Source organism: Callospermophilus lateralis, chromosome 7 (genome assembly GCF_048772815.1).
Source record: "Callospermophilus lateralis isolate mCalLat2 chromosome 7, mCalLat2.hap1, whole genome shotgun sequence".
NCBI lineage: Eukaryota > Metazoa > Chordata > Mammalia > Rodentia > Sciuridae > Callospermophilus > Callospermophilus lateralis.
In genome coordinates, this window is record NC_135311.1 from 81,212,591 (window position 1) to 81,227,797 (window position 15,207).

General features: G+C 33.7%; 1 protein-coding gene across 6 annotated transcripts in view; it reads left to right on the plus strand.

Moving 5' to 3' along the window:
- Positions 1–15,207, plus strand: part of Zzz3 (zinc finger ZZ-type containing 3) — a 100,950-nt gene that overhangs the window by 72,604 nt on the left and 13,139 nt on the right. For 5 of the 6 annotated variants that reach the window (XM_076863707.2, XM_076863712.2, XM_076863709.2 and 2 more), the window contains 6 exons: positions 5,331–5,469; positions 9,646–9,793; positions 9,880–9,995; positions 10,999–11,070; positions 12,228–12,329; positions 13,827–13,922. In XM_076863707.2, coding sequence (XP_076719822.1) covers positions 5,331–5,469; positions 9,646–9,793; positions 9,880–9,995; positions 10,999–11,070; positions 12,228–12,329; positions 13,827–13,922 — 673 coding nt within the window. The remainder of the gene's footprint in view (positions 1–5,330; positions 5,470–9,645; positions 9,794–9,879; positions 9,996–10,998; positions 11,071–12,227; positions 12,330–13,826; positions 13,923–15,207) is intronic. The other variant, XM_076863711.2, reaches the window with a different exon arrangement.

A 15,207-nucleotide genomic window follows, 5' to 3' on the forward strand; every position in this document is an offset into this window, starting at 1 on the left:
TATAAGCATCTGTATATCTTTAATTTAAATTTATCACTTGTTAACAACTTACTATTTGTTGTCTTCTTATTTCGTTATCTCTTCCCTCCTATCTAGTATAATTATTTATTTTGTTGTTGTTGTCAAGCGTCATAAAAATAGGTTGTAGACTACTTGGGAGGCTGAGGCATGAGGATTGCAAGTTCAAGGCTAGCTTGGGCTACTGTCTAAAATGTTTTTGAAAAGCAGGGGAGGAGCTGGAGTGTAGGTCTATGGCATTTCCTGGCATCCTGGCATTTCCCTCCAGGGGAGGGAAAAAAGTAATGACTACAGCCTGTGTGTGTGTGTGTGTGTGTGTGTGTGTGTGTGTGTGTGTGTAAGAATTGAACCCAAGCCTCACATATGCAAGGCAAGTGCTCTGCCACTGAGCTGCACCCTGGCTCTTGTAGACTTAATGCTCTTACATTTTAGTATGTTTAAATATCATTATCATACTTCAGCATTTAATGTTGGTACAATAAAATGGTTTCATCCACAATCTTTCTTTAAAATTTTTTTTATTTATCTCCATAAATATTATATAGCTATTTTTCCTCTTGTGGAAACTAATCCAAAATTGTGCATTACATTTCCTTGTCATACCTTTTATAGATGTTGTAGAACAAGGGTTAAAAAACCTTTACTTAAAGGGCCATATAGTAAATATTTTAGCCTTTGTAAATTAAATAAGTGCGGTTTCTGTTGCAGCTACTTCACTCTGTCCATTATACATATAGATAGACTTCCATCTTTTTGTATTTAATGACATGATTTAATGACTTTTGAAGAATTCTATCAATTTTTTTGGCCGTATGTTTCTAATTTGGATTTTTAAAAATGTTTCATTTGTCTTTTAGAATTACAATTGCCTCTATAATACTAAGATTTATTTCTACCATAGATATGGGAATTGATTCTTTGAAAAAGATTATGAAGCAGTTGAAAATAATTTTTGTCTGTTGTCCTTTCCCCTTTCACTTTATCCTACCCTCCTCCTTCTCCCTTGCCTTATTGATTGCTGTATATATAATATTACTTCCTAGAAATTAGACAATAAAATTAACTTCCAAGTTACTAATTCCTTGATAGTCTCAGATATCAGGATTTAAAAATAATTTTTTTTTTAGTTGTTGATGGACCTTTATTTTATTCATTTATTTTTATGCAGTGCTGAGAATTGAACCTAGTGCCTTACACATATGAGGCAAGCACTCTACCACTGAGCCACAACCCCAGGCCCAGATATCAGGATTTTTACCTATTTTTTTTTTATATATATAAATGTTTTTATAATCACAGAAATAAATAAAAACTCAAGCAGACTTAGATACTGAAAAGTAGTGAAAATAGCATAGATATATTTATAAGGGCATTTGTACTTTAGCCAAATATAATTCTACATTATAAAAACTAATGTCCATGTTGAAGGTAGTGAAACAAAAGTAAACACTTTGCCACAGATAAACTCAATATCCTTAGCATTAAGATTCAGAGATTCAGCTTTAGAAATAGATAACATATCATTTTACTGCAAAGTTGACCTTATGGGAATGTTATAATTGTACTTGCATCTGTGCAAAAGCATATAGAATTTTTTAAGTTATTTTCTTACTTGGTTAAGTGAACAGCATAAGTGAAAGTAGCATGTTTTATTGACATAGAAGAGTTTTCAGATTTTTAATGTTTTCAAATTTCCTTTAAATATCTGGAGGAACATCTTTGGTGATTGGGTGCTTATCCTGCTATCTTTTATTGGTTTTGACTGAGACAAGGTTTTTCTTTGTATTGTGCCTTTATCACAGTTTGCTCCTGGTTTGACCCTTTGTCCTTATAAGATAAAACTATTTCCTTTTCTTCATAGCTGTTCATTAAATAAAACTTGAAATAATATTGTTCTGGAAGTTTTCATTTTTTCACTAAATATTCTTAGTCTTTAATCATTGCCCTCATCCACCACAGCTCCACCCTAAATAGCTGGTATGATCTTGTCAAGTTACTTAATGAGTGCTTATTTAGAATAAGGATAATAATACCCATCTCAAAAGTTTGAGACTTAAGGTAAGAAAATGTCTAGCATATAGTGTATACATAAATGTTCAGTAAATGTTAGGCACTATTGCTATTTCTTTCTCTTTTTTTGTACTGGGAATTGAACCCACGGCACTTTACCACTGAGCCGTGTATTTAACCTTTTTAATTTATTTTTTATCTGAGATTGAGTCTTAATATTTCTGAGGGACTCACCAAATTGCTAAGGCTGACCTCAAACTCTCGATCCTTCTGCCTTAACCTCCCCGGTCGAGCTTCCACTCGGTTTCTCCTCAGACCCTTCCCCTGTCCCCTCTGTGGGTCTGATCCAGTTCCACCCGGGAGTGATATCTCAATAAAGCCTGTTCAGCAGCCCTTTTAAATCTGCCAACTTTGGTTGCTGACTGCCCAGCCTGATCTGACACTAGTGTCTGAGATTATGGATGAATGCCACCTGAAATTATAGTGCCCAGCCACTGTTGCTATTTTATATATATATATTTGTTAACTTTATTTATTTTCTTATTATTTTGTGGTGCTGGGGATTGAGCCCAGGCCTTGAGCATGGGAGGCAAGCACTCTACCAACTGAGCTGTATCCCCAGCTATTTCTTCTTACATAGTTTCTTCTATTTCTTCTTACATAGTTTCTTATCCACCTTTGTCTGTTTATGAACCTATTAGTCTTTGTCTCAGAGCAAACTGAGTACATTGGCAGTTGTGTTGTGACTAGTTGTGTTGTGTAGTTTTGAGGCGTACAGCAGTATTCCCTTGTTAATTTGGGCCAGAGTTAGAGTTGTTTTGTTTTTAAATTTTTAATTCAGAGAGTTTTGAACAGCTACACAAAAATAGATGTACTAGTGTGATAGATCCTCCGATACATGTTCCTTAAGATGACCAATCCTGGCCCATGAAAATTCCCATCCAATTCCTTTGCTTCTTCTTTGGTGTAATTATAGCTCTTTTGTTATACCTAAGTTCCATGCCTGATTTACCTTAGTAATTAGAAAGCTTTTAGGATAGTACCTTGTTTTCTTAGTAATTGTTGAATTAATGAACAAGTCTTGCCATGGATCTGTGACTGGATCAACTTCTGTAGTTTTGAGAGTGGAGTAGGTGGAGGGAGAGAATTGAAAATAGACTGTTTTTAACATGTTTTTAACTTGTTTTCTAGATGTCATTCCTGTTTTTTATGATTCTTTCCATATCTGAATGTTTTTCAAAGTCAGATTTATTGTGGAGTAATTTACATACATTAAAGTTGTTATAATTTATTGACATCAATTATAGGCCTTTCTTCCCACTGTCAGTTTGCTCTAAACATAACAAAGGACAGCTGTCTTTGTAACTTTTTTTTTTAAGTATTAGCTCTTTTTTTTTTTTTTTTTACAATTCCATTCTTTCTTGTGCCTCATTAATTATTACTTTCCCTATTGAAATTTGCTGAAAACTTAATAAGCTCAAAATTTTTTAAAAAGTGATATCAAACTACAACTCCTCTTTTAAACAGAGGAAGACACACCAGGATGAGTCTTCTTTGTATCCATCTAGTGGAATAGGAGTTCTAGATGAACCGCTTAATAGAGTGTTGTAGAGAGGATAGCTTCTGGTACTCAGCTCAATATCATTATCCTGAGATTGAGCCTTGGGGGAGCCGATGGAGTACAACCAGCCATGGAGGCTGGGTTTGTATGTACTTCATACTTCCCAAAGCAAAAGGAAGCTTAGCTCCAGTTCTCATTTTCTGGGTTGCTTTCTAATACTATATGAAAAAAACTTTTGAATTTAGTGCTATTGATATCACTCATTTTAAATAGACCTGAAATCCAAAAAATTAATAAATTTTTTAAAAAGGAGCCTTAATGAGGTTAGTCTTAACCTCTATAACTTATCTAGGAGTAATTTAGAAGAGCCCTAGCCTTCCCAGAGGAAGCTTACCCTTCAGTGTTAGCAGTTTTACATTAATGACTAAACATTTTATTGAGATTAGTTAACAAAGACTTGAGAAGAATAAGATGAGTTTTATGCAGGGGAATCAGAAAGTTTTTTTAAAGAGAATATTATGTTGCAGTTCAATTATGGCTCTGAACCTCAAAGTTGTATTGTTTTACCTTTGACATTTCTGTCCATTTGCTGACTTCTGAACTTAAGATTCAGTTTACTTTTGATTTTATAAGATGTAAGCAAATTTTGATTGCACAAAGTATCAATCCACTCATTTCTTTATTCAATAAATACTCTAATACTCTATGAGCATCTAGATGCTGGGAAGTATGTCATACTTGGCTAAACAAAATGGTGAACAGAACAGACGAGTTTGCCATTGTGGAGCATACAGTCTAATGGGAAACAAGATGCATTTGAAGCCATAAAGAAAAAGCTTCGCCATACTTTAAGGACTTAATTGTTTATTTTAAAGTGAACTTGGAGTGACTTTTTCTTGATGCTTTTTATAAAATGTGTTTGGATATTCAGGGATTTTTGTGTTAATATGTTTCTAAATGTAGAAATTAGACATTAGTCAGAAGGGTAGTACAACTTATGCTGAGAGACTATGAATGAGAATGAATTAATTAGTATATATGAACTAGAGTGAGATTTTAGGATAGTGACAAGTGATAGATTTATACAGGCAAAATACTATTTTAGCTGTGCTAAATAAAACTTTGCAGGGAGAGAAGTAAAAATAATGACTTCTCTATAAATGCCCATTAACTTAAAAATATTTGTCTTTATCATAAATGCTAAGGGGAAAAAAAGTGCTATTTGTTGATAGAAAAGTAAATCTTTAAAATGAGGGAGGGGTATAGTAGAAAGAATAAGTGAGAATCATGAGACTTAAGATCATATCTGAATTATGTGACACTATCCTGTGACTCTGGCTAAGAAAATGTGCCTTGAGATCCCATATTCCAACAGAGTACAACAAAGTAGCTGGATTTGGTGATCTTTCCTAGATGAAATTTTATGATTTTTATTTAGCAGTTTTTTAACCACTCTGATTGTTGGAAAGTCAGAATACTTTCTTATTTTTTGTACTTGTTCAGGATTCAAGAATTAAAAGCTACTGATGGGGGAAGAAGGCTTTGCTTTCTCTAACTGATGTTTTCTGACTAGGTTCTACGTAACTCAGGGAGACCTCATTTATTCCCAGTAATATGTTTTACTAAACTCTTTCAGGTAACTTTGAAAAGATTGTGTGCCTTAATGGTAGATCATGGCTTGAACTCAGTTTTTACATATTGTTGTTACTTGAAAATTTTAGTGAGATGTTTTTCTCTGTAGTTACCAGAGATTGCTACAGACAATTGCTGTACTTGAGGCTCAGCGTTCTCAAGCAGTCCAAGACCTTGAAAGTTTAGGCAAACACCAGAGAGAAGCATTGAAGAATCCTATTGGATTTGTGGAAAAACTTCAGAAGAAGGTATACATTGGTATTTCTTAATATTCATTAAGATATTTTTGACAGGTACTTAAAATTTGGTTTCTTCTTCTATATGAGTATTTGCTTTTTTAAACGTTTAATTTTCTCCCCTTCTATTATTAACCATATTACTGAAGGTAGAACCATCTTTTTCTATACCTACTTAACACACAGTGAAATTTACCTAACTGAAAATAGCTATGAGCTTTTATGGAGCTTGTCCTATTTCTTATTCATTTTTCTAGTTCTTTCTGTTAGTAGTCTCATGTTAGTATTTTCTGTCTTCTGCTTTCAGGGCTTCAGAGTTAGTAAAACTAAAAGAAAAAATACTTCAAAATTTATTAACTGCTTTTGTTTTGTGTTGACTTTGCACATTAACATAATAAGTACCTTCCATTAGGGAACCACATTGCTCAAAATTTTTTTATTTAGTGATTTTTATTTAGTTAGTTTATTTTTTGGCACTGTGTTGGGGATCACTGTGTTGGCTTTGTGCATACTAGGCAAATGCTGTACAACTGAGCTTGTAATGTGCCCTGAGCCTAGCTCAATAAATTTGAGAGGCATAATATTATATTGTGTGGAAAGATTAAAATGAAATGACTTTAGAAAAAAAAGAAAGAAAACCTTGTTTCGTACAATATGACTTAGTACCTTTTACTAGTTACTTCCCCTTACCAAATTACAAAAGTGTTGTCTACCAGATGTTGGGCAACAACCTTGGGGACTTCATTTCATTACATGTATTAACTTAGTATTTGTATTTTTCTAGCTCTATTATTTTTTAAAATATATATTTAGCTTTTAGCTGTAGTTGGACACTATACCTTTGTTTTATTTATTTATTTATTCATTCATTTAAATATTTATTTTTTAGTTATAAGTGGACACAATATCTTTATTTTATTTGTATGTGGTGCTGGGGATCAAACCCAGTGCCTCATGAATGTAGGTGGGCACTCTACCTCTGAGCCACAGCCCTAACCCTATTTATTTATTTTTAAAAAATTTTTAGTTGTAGTTGGACACAATATCTTTATTTTATTTATTTATTTTTATGTGGTGCTGAGGATCGAACCTAGGGCCTTGCATGTCCCAGGTAAGCACTCTACTGCTGAGCCACAATACCAGCCCCTATTTTATTTATTTATATGTGGTGCTAAGGATTGAACCCAGGGCCTCACATGTGCTAGGCGAACGCTCTACTGATGAGCCATAACTCCAGCCCCTCTAGCTCTATTATTTACTTGGCAAACCTTCTTTCCATGCTTTCAAAAAATGTTAAATTTCATAATAGATGTGGAATCTATATATTGATTTGTTAAAACTTCTAAGACTTTAGAGCTGTATTATACTTTCTGTGTTAAAATAGGGTCCCCTTAAATGTTTGTCAATTTTGCCTTGTTAATAGCAAGTTTGCTGGTGAACAAAGATATTGTACTTATAATGGTATTTTACAACAAATTAATGTTAGAAAAGTAAATATTAATAAAAACATTAACCTTAATCTTATTTTAATTATATTTCTAAGTAGGCAAAAAGATGCTATTAGGCATATATGCTAGATTTGTATGCAGTTGATTATTTGATACTTCTTTTTCTTTAATTTATTTATTTGTTTTAATTAGTTACACATGACAGTACAATGATCTTGACATATACATTTGAATCAGATGGGATATAAGTTCTCATTTTTCTGAGTGTACAAGAATTTTTTTTACAAAGAAATACAGAAGTGTTTTAAATTCAGACACATTAATAACATGAAAGATTATGTTCTTTAGAAGAAATTTCCCCACTAAATTTGATGTAGAGGTTTAAGTCTTTCATTGTTCTGTGTCTATACATGTGTATTCTTTAGGTATACCATGTTAGTTGTTGATATGTGATCAATTTAGTTTGGGGACATCTAAAAATTTCCAATGTGAAATTAATGAAACTTGGGATATATTGGTATATAGGATGCGGGAATATATATGACTTGTTAGTTTTGTTTGATATTACCATCATTATTTTAAAATACTCCATCCTCTAATTTTGTAAAAGTTGGACCTTAGAATAATATGTAGTTTTTTGATGGTGATGATGCAATATGTTGTAAGCAAAATAAAAATTAAGAATTTTGTGTCATAAGAATTTTGCTTGTCAGTTTTATAATTTATGATGATTTCCCCATATTTTAATATAGAAAATTTTGAACACATAAAAAAATTGAAAGTTTTGTATAATTAACACACTTAGACCCATCACCCGTATTCTACAAGTAACATTTTACTATCTTTGCTTGTCATATATCTTGTGTCTGTCAATCCTTGTGTCTGTCATTTCCTCATATTTGAATATGGGTGGAATGCATTTGATCATTTCAAAGTTGCAGATTTTGCCCACCAAAACACTTCAGCATGCATGAGTTAACTATAATTTTTTTTAAAAAAATTATTTTTATGTTTTTGTAGTTGTAGATGGACAGCATTTATTTTTATGTGGTGCTAAGGATCAAACTCAGTGCCTCACACATGCCAGAAAAGTGCTCTGCCACTGAGCTACAGCCCCAGCCCTGTAATTCTTTCTTTTTTAAAGTGGAATTTGCAACTGGGATTAAGTGCAGTGGTGCATGCCTGTAATCCCAGGGGCTCCATCTGGTGGCTGAGGCAGGAGAATCGAGAGTTCAAAGCTAGCCTTAGCAACTTAGCAAGGTCCTAAGCAACTCAGTGAGACCTTGTCTCTAAATAAAATGCAAAAAAGCGCTGGGGATGTTGCTCAGTTAAGTCCCCCCAGTGGAATTTGCATATAGTGAAATTTATAAATCCTAGTTATTACATTTTGTAAGTTTAAATGCAAACACGTTTGTAACTCAAATTCCTATCAAAAGATACAGATCATAGTGACCTTTTTTTTTTACTAACTATAACTAATGACTTCGTTTGTTGTTGTTTTTAAGTTCTTTTATCTTATTTATTTATTTATTCTTAATATTTATTTTATGTGGTGCTGAGGATTGAACCCAGTTAGTGCTAGGCAAGTGCTCCACCACTCAACTACAACCCCAGCCCACTTCTTTTGTTTTTGTTTGGTGCTGGGAATTGAATCCAGGGGTGCTAACCACTGAGAAACCCTCTCAGCCCTTTTTACTTTTTATATTGAGACAAGACCCTGCTAAGTTGCTGAGGCCAGTCTCAAGCTTGGGGTCATCCTGCCGTAGCCTCCCAAATCACTAGGATTACAGGTGTGCTCCATCCTATCTGGCAACTAATGACTTCTTTAATGATGGCTTGATAAAATAATGAATTCCATATGAATGTAGCTCATTTGAAGAGCAGATGCTTAGCATGTTTGAGACCCTGGGTTCAATCCCCAGCATCACAAAAATGAAAAAGAACAAAGGGGAAAAGTACAGTTTTGATTATAAAATTCATAATTTGGGCTGGGCATGATGGTGCATGCATGTACTTCCATCTTTCAGGAGGCTGAGTAGGAGTTTGCAAATTCAGGACTAACTTAGTGAGACCCTGTCTCACGAAGAGAGAAAGAAAAAAGAAGTAGGGATGCTCAGTGATAGAATACCCCTATGTTCAATCCCCAGTACTGGGTCGGGTGGGGGGAGAGGTATGTGTGATAATTTGGGCCTGGGATTTAGCTCAGTGAAGGAACATGTGATTTGGATGCCCAAGGCCGTGGGTTTGCTCTTCAGCAATGCAAAAAAAAAGAGTCATAATTTCTGTAAATGTGATAAATGTACAATTTGTGAAAATAATTCATTATGTACAAAGAAGTCACAAACATGGGGTGCATTTAAAATGAATTCTGTGTGTCATATTTTGTTATGGTCAAGACATTTTATACTCTATTCTTAGATACATTTTTGCCTTGGCATTTATGTTTAAATGTGTTAGTGATAATGGTACAATGTGTCTGTATCGTTGATATTTAGAACTGTGTCTTTAAGGAGTACTTATTTTTTGCCAAATTCATTTTTTCTTGTCATCATTTTAGCATTTAATATCTGGGCTATATTATCTTAACTAGCTTTATTATTCATTGGATCCTGTTAGTGCATGGAAATGCTTCACTGGTAATTAGAATGTGGGGTCATCTGAAAATTTGAGTATATTTGATTGTTTCTTGAAGTAAATTTAGGTTTTCCCTTTGTTTTTCTTTGTTTCGTCTTTTTTCCAGGCTGATATAGGGCTTCCATATCCACAGAGAGTTGTGCAGTTGCCTGAGATTTTATGGGACCAGTATACCAATAGCCTTGGGAACTTTGAAAGAGAATTTAAAAATCGTAAAAGACATACTAGGAGAGTTAAGTTAGTTTTTGATAAAGGTAAGAAATCACATGATAAGAATTTAACTAAAGAAGCATATGGCAGTGCCTTGCTTTAACAGTTCTGTACATGGTTTTGTTTTTAGTAGGTTTACCTGCTAGACCAAAAAGTCCTTTAGATCCTAAGAAGGATGGAGAGTCCCTTTCATACTCTATGTTGCCTTTGAGTGATGGTCCAGAAGGCTCAAACAGTCGTCCTCAGGTAAGCAATATTAAATATTGAAGTAGGAAAATTTGAGTTTTGGATACAATATTTTAATATTTTGCTAATTTGTGTTCTAAAATTAAGGCAGTCTTTTTTTTTGTAGGGGGGTGAGGGGGTACTGGGAATTGAATCCAGGGGCATTTTACCACTGAGCTATGATCCCTAGTCCTTTTTCATATTTTACTTTGAGACAAGGTCTTCCTAAGTAAGTTCCTGAGACTGGCCTCTAACTTGTGATCCTCCCGCCTCAGCCTTTTGAGTTGCTGGGATTACCTGGTTAAAGCAGTGTTTCAGAAGAAGATAATGGTAAGGATATCCACCTTGAAGTTAAGCAGAACCTGGGTTGGTGTCTAAACTTACTAGCTGTTAAACTTTGGGTGTTGTTTTTGTTAAAATCTCTAGGCTGCAATTCTTATTAAATGTAACTAAGGTCAGCATGGTGGCATGTATCTATAATCCCAGGAATTCTGGAGGCTGAGACAGGGGAATCACAAGTTTGAGGTCAGTGTCGGCAACTTAGTGAGACCCAGTCTCAAAATAAAAAGAGCTGGAGATGTAACTCAGTGGTAAAGTGTTCCTGGATTCAATCCCCAGTACTTTAATGTTAATGTTAATGTTAATGTTACAACAGGTGTTGTGAGGATTAAGTGGGTCTTTACATGTATTGTGCCTAGTAAAGTGTATATTGTGAAATGTGACCGGGAGTTCAGTCCTGATCTTTTCACTGTTAGACATGCTACATTTTGAATCCACATTTCCTTTTTTAAAAAAGGAATTATTAGCATGTTTGTGACAGCATTACTAAGAGTAATAAATAAATAAACAAACAAACCAAATATAAGAATTTGAATAGTAAAGCTTAGGTATACATTATTAAAAAATAAATGTACCAGATTTATTTTGGGATTCATAAGAAGTCCCACAATTTTTGTTATTTGACTGTGTCAAAGGGTGGTCTTTGTTATTTCCCATTTGAAAAAAGCCTTATTTTATTATGCAGATGATAAGAGGACGCCTCTGTGATGATACCAAACCTGAAACATTTAACCAGTTATGGACTGTTGAAGAACAGGTAATAGATATTTCTAAACTGTGTAGGTTTTAAAACAACCCGTAAACTGTTACCATTGTTAATCGGTATTATGAGTCAAATGTGTATTATTGAATGTCACCCCTTTTAAATATTGATTTTAAAATATTTAGGTATTTTTGTATGCCTTTTTTGCACATTTCAAGAATTTTGGATTTTGAGGATATACGAATTCTTGTTTAGAGATAATTTTTAAGGAAGAAACCTGGGTTTTGAAAGGGAGATAGAAATGGATGAAATAAAGTATGTGTGTGTGGTGGGTTTTTTTGTTTGTTTGTTTTTTTTTTTTTTTGGTAAGAATTTCTTTTTTAGTTGTAGATAGACACCATTTTGTTTATCCATTTTTATGTGGTCCTGAGGATTGAACCCAGCCGGTGCCTCACGCATGCTGGGCAGGTGCTTTTCCACTGAGCCACAACCCCAGTCCCGTAAAGTGGATGTTTTTGTAATGTACCTTTGGAAGAGGGAGAAAGCTCCAAGTACATTTTTAAATTTTGTTGTGGGGAGAAGCTGATAAAGCAAAGCCAGAGTGCTCTGTTATGTTTTGGCATATGACAAGGGTTATTTATTGGCAAAGTTTGAAACACATCTATGTCTCATATTAACCTCACAGCTATAATTAGTTTGGCAGTTTATTAAAAAACTTGTAGGAAAAAAAATAAAGATACCATTTTCTTCAAAAAAATTAGGAGGACCACATAAAAGAGGGAAAAGCTTCTTTTAATATTCTAAATTTGAAGAATTTATATGTGTTTTTCTTAAAACTATAAGGGAGAGCCTGACATATTTTAGCAAGAAAAGATAATCAGTGGAAATCACTATGATGTATACATATTATATGATAGGATTTACTCATTTCTCAGTTTGTTTAATTTATTTTCTGGTTTTGTCTCTTTTACTGAAGTGTATAGAAAACCTTTATAAGATCTTTCATAGGTGTTTTCTTTAATCTCATTTTCTCTGGGAAGCCTTCAGTTCTAACTAGAAATTTTTCTTACTCTGACGATTTCTAGTAGCATAATCCCCAAAGTTGGGAAAGAAATATTATACTTTGAAATGAAATGTTAGTGTATTTATTTAGAAATTCAGTGATTTTAATTTACTACTTTTTAAAAAATTTGCTCTTGGGTTTGGCTTAGAAAAAACTTGAACAGCTCCTTCTGAAATACCCCCCTGAAGAAGTAGAATCTCGACGTTGGCAGAAGATTGCAGATGAGCTGGGTAACAGAACAGCAAAACAGGTAATTGAAGAGATGGCTGCGGATCATCAGCATGTTTCTGTTAGTTTTATTATGAAGAATAATGCAGCTGACATCAGATCTGCCATATCATTCTGTCTGCAGAATGCAATCATATATGGTGTTTTAAAAAAAAGTTATTAGCATTGTATATTTTACTTTTCCTAAGTCTGGCTTATTTTTTAAATGTTTTTTTTTTTTACAGTTTTACTTGTTATATATGACAGCAGGATGCATTACAATTCATATTACACATATAGAGCACAATTTTTCATATCTCTGGTTGTACACAAAGTAGAGTCACACCATTTGTGATTTTATACATGTACTTAGGGTAATGATGTCCATCTCATTCTATTGTCTTCCCTACCCCCATGCCCCCTCTCTTCTCCTCCCTCCCCCTTTTTAAATTTTCTTTTTTAGTTGTAGATGGACGCAATGCCTTTATTTTATTTTATGTTTATGAGGTGCTAAAGATTGAACCCAGTGCCTCACACGTGCCAGGCAATGCTCTACCACTGAGCCACAGCTCAGCCCCTCTCCCCCTTTGCTCTCTCTAGAGTTCATCTGATCCTCCCATACTTCTCTCCCAACCCCATTATGAATCAGCCTCCTTGTATCAGAGAAAACATTCAGCATTTGTTTTTTATTTTATTTTTTTTTAGTATTGGTTAACTTCACTTAGCATTATATTCTCCAACTTCACCCATTCATTTACCTGCAAATGCCATGATTTTATTCTCTTTTAATGCTTAATAGTATTCCATTGAGTGTATATACAACATTTTTTTATCCATTCATCAACTGATGGGATCTAGGTTGGTTCCACAGTTCAGCTATTGTGAATTGTGCTGCTATAAACATTGATGTGGCTGTGTCCCTGTAGTATGCTGTTTTTAAGTCCTTTGGGTATAGACTAAGGAGTAGGATAGCTGGATCAAATGGTGGTTCCATTCCCAGTTTTCCAAGGAATCTCCATACTGTTTCCATATTGGCTGCAGCATTATATATTTTCATATTAATTTCAAAAACAACTTGAGGTAATCTTGTTTTTGGTTATTAAAAAGTAAAAATATAGTAGACTTAGTAACTTTTGAATGCTTTTTAAGTGTATTAATTTATGTACTTTTTGGTTAGACTGTGTTAATAGATTTAAAATATTGCTTTAGTATTCCCTTGTTTCCTTTATAAAAATGTTATCTTGTGGGTTCTTTCTTCACATTCCCATATATATTAATAGATACGTTTTTATGCTACAAGCATGGATGTTCACAAGTTGAAAATATGTGTGTTGCTTTGGAACAAACAAATTTAAATTTACTCAGATTATTTTTTTTTTGTCTAGATTTTAAAATAAAAATGTATTTGGTGCCAATTTGAAGTTATTTCTAGATTTATGATGGTTTTAAATTGTTAGCATTAGTTATACATGTACATTTAAATTTACTCAAGTATTGCATGTCATTTCATTATTTTAAAAGGCTTGTCATATTTCCTTAGGTTGCCAGTCGGGTACAGAAGTATTTCATAAAGCTAACTAAAGCTGGCATTCCAGTCCCAGGCAGAACACCAAACTTATATATATACTCCAGAAAGGTAAAAAAAAAAAAATAGATGAAAGCAAACCCTAGATTAAATTCATTAAATCAGAATTGCTATGTAAAAATGTGCTTATTTGTCAAATAGAATTATTTTATTTTAAAAATTTTGTTCACTATAAGCATTTTATTATATTGGACATAAATGCAGAATAGGATTCCTTTAGAAAAAATTAATGAGCCTTAATGCTTCTTCATTATTCTCTTGGAGGTAAGACAGATGAGTGCTACTTGAAAAACTTTATATTGAAACTGTATTAGAAAGGCCTTTGAGGTTAAAGCTTTTAGGATGTTTGTACAATTTGTTTTGTAGCTCTGGTGCATAAATCTCAAAATAGAAATGTTTGTTAAGATATTTTACTTATCCTCACTGCAATTGTAGAAATGTAAGTAATATTCTTACTTTCACTTTCCTGAAAATAATGTTAATAAGTAGCGGTTAACCAGGCATGGTAGCACACACCTGTAATCCTAGCTGCTAGAGAGGATGAGGCAGGAGGATTGCAAGTTCAAAGCCAGCCTCAGCAAAAGCAAGATGTTAAGCAACTCAGTGTGACCCTGTCTCTAAATAAAATACAAAATAGGACTGGGGCTATGGCTCAGTGGCTGAATGCCCCTGAGTTCAATCCCTGGTACCATCCCTCATAAAGTAGCAATTATTCTTACTTTTGAGATCCTTGGGTCAGATATTATTCTGTAATAACCTTTTTTCTTTTGGTCTGGTCAGGTAGCTAATAAATCTAACCATTATTCACTGTTTCTGATACCATGCCCTTTCCATAATTCTTTTCTGTTTGTGCGCGCGTGCGTGCGTGCGTTTGTGTGTGTGTGTGTGTGTGTGTGTGTGTGTGTGTGTGTGTGTTACTAGGGATTGAGGCCAGGGCCTCACACATGCTAGCAAGCACTCTACCACTGAGCTTTGTTTCTTCTCAGTCCTTCTGTTTTTCTATGGTTTAAAAAAAAAAAAAAAAAAAGCTACTGTTTGTTTTCTTTTTTTTTTTAGTTCAGAATAGTAGATTAAATTGTAGTCAGCTTTTTGTTGTAATTGGAAAAAAGAAAAGTAGCTAATTGAATTTCTTTTATTTCCTAAATTGTTCGGATACTTCCCCTCCCCCAACACTGCCATTCTAAAGAGTATATCAGTATATCAGTTTTGTTGCCTTTCCTAATGGAAGTGAACTAATTATGTAATTTAATATGTCTGTATAGCTTCATGTTTTACAAGTTTTTAAAAGTTGTTTTTACCAAGCTTTTGAAGCTTGTTTCAATTTGGCAATTGTTTT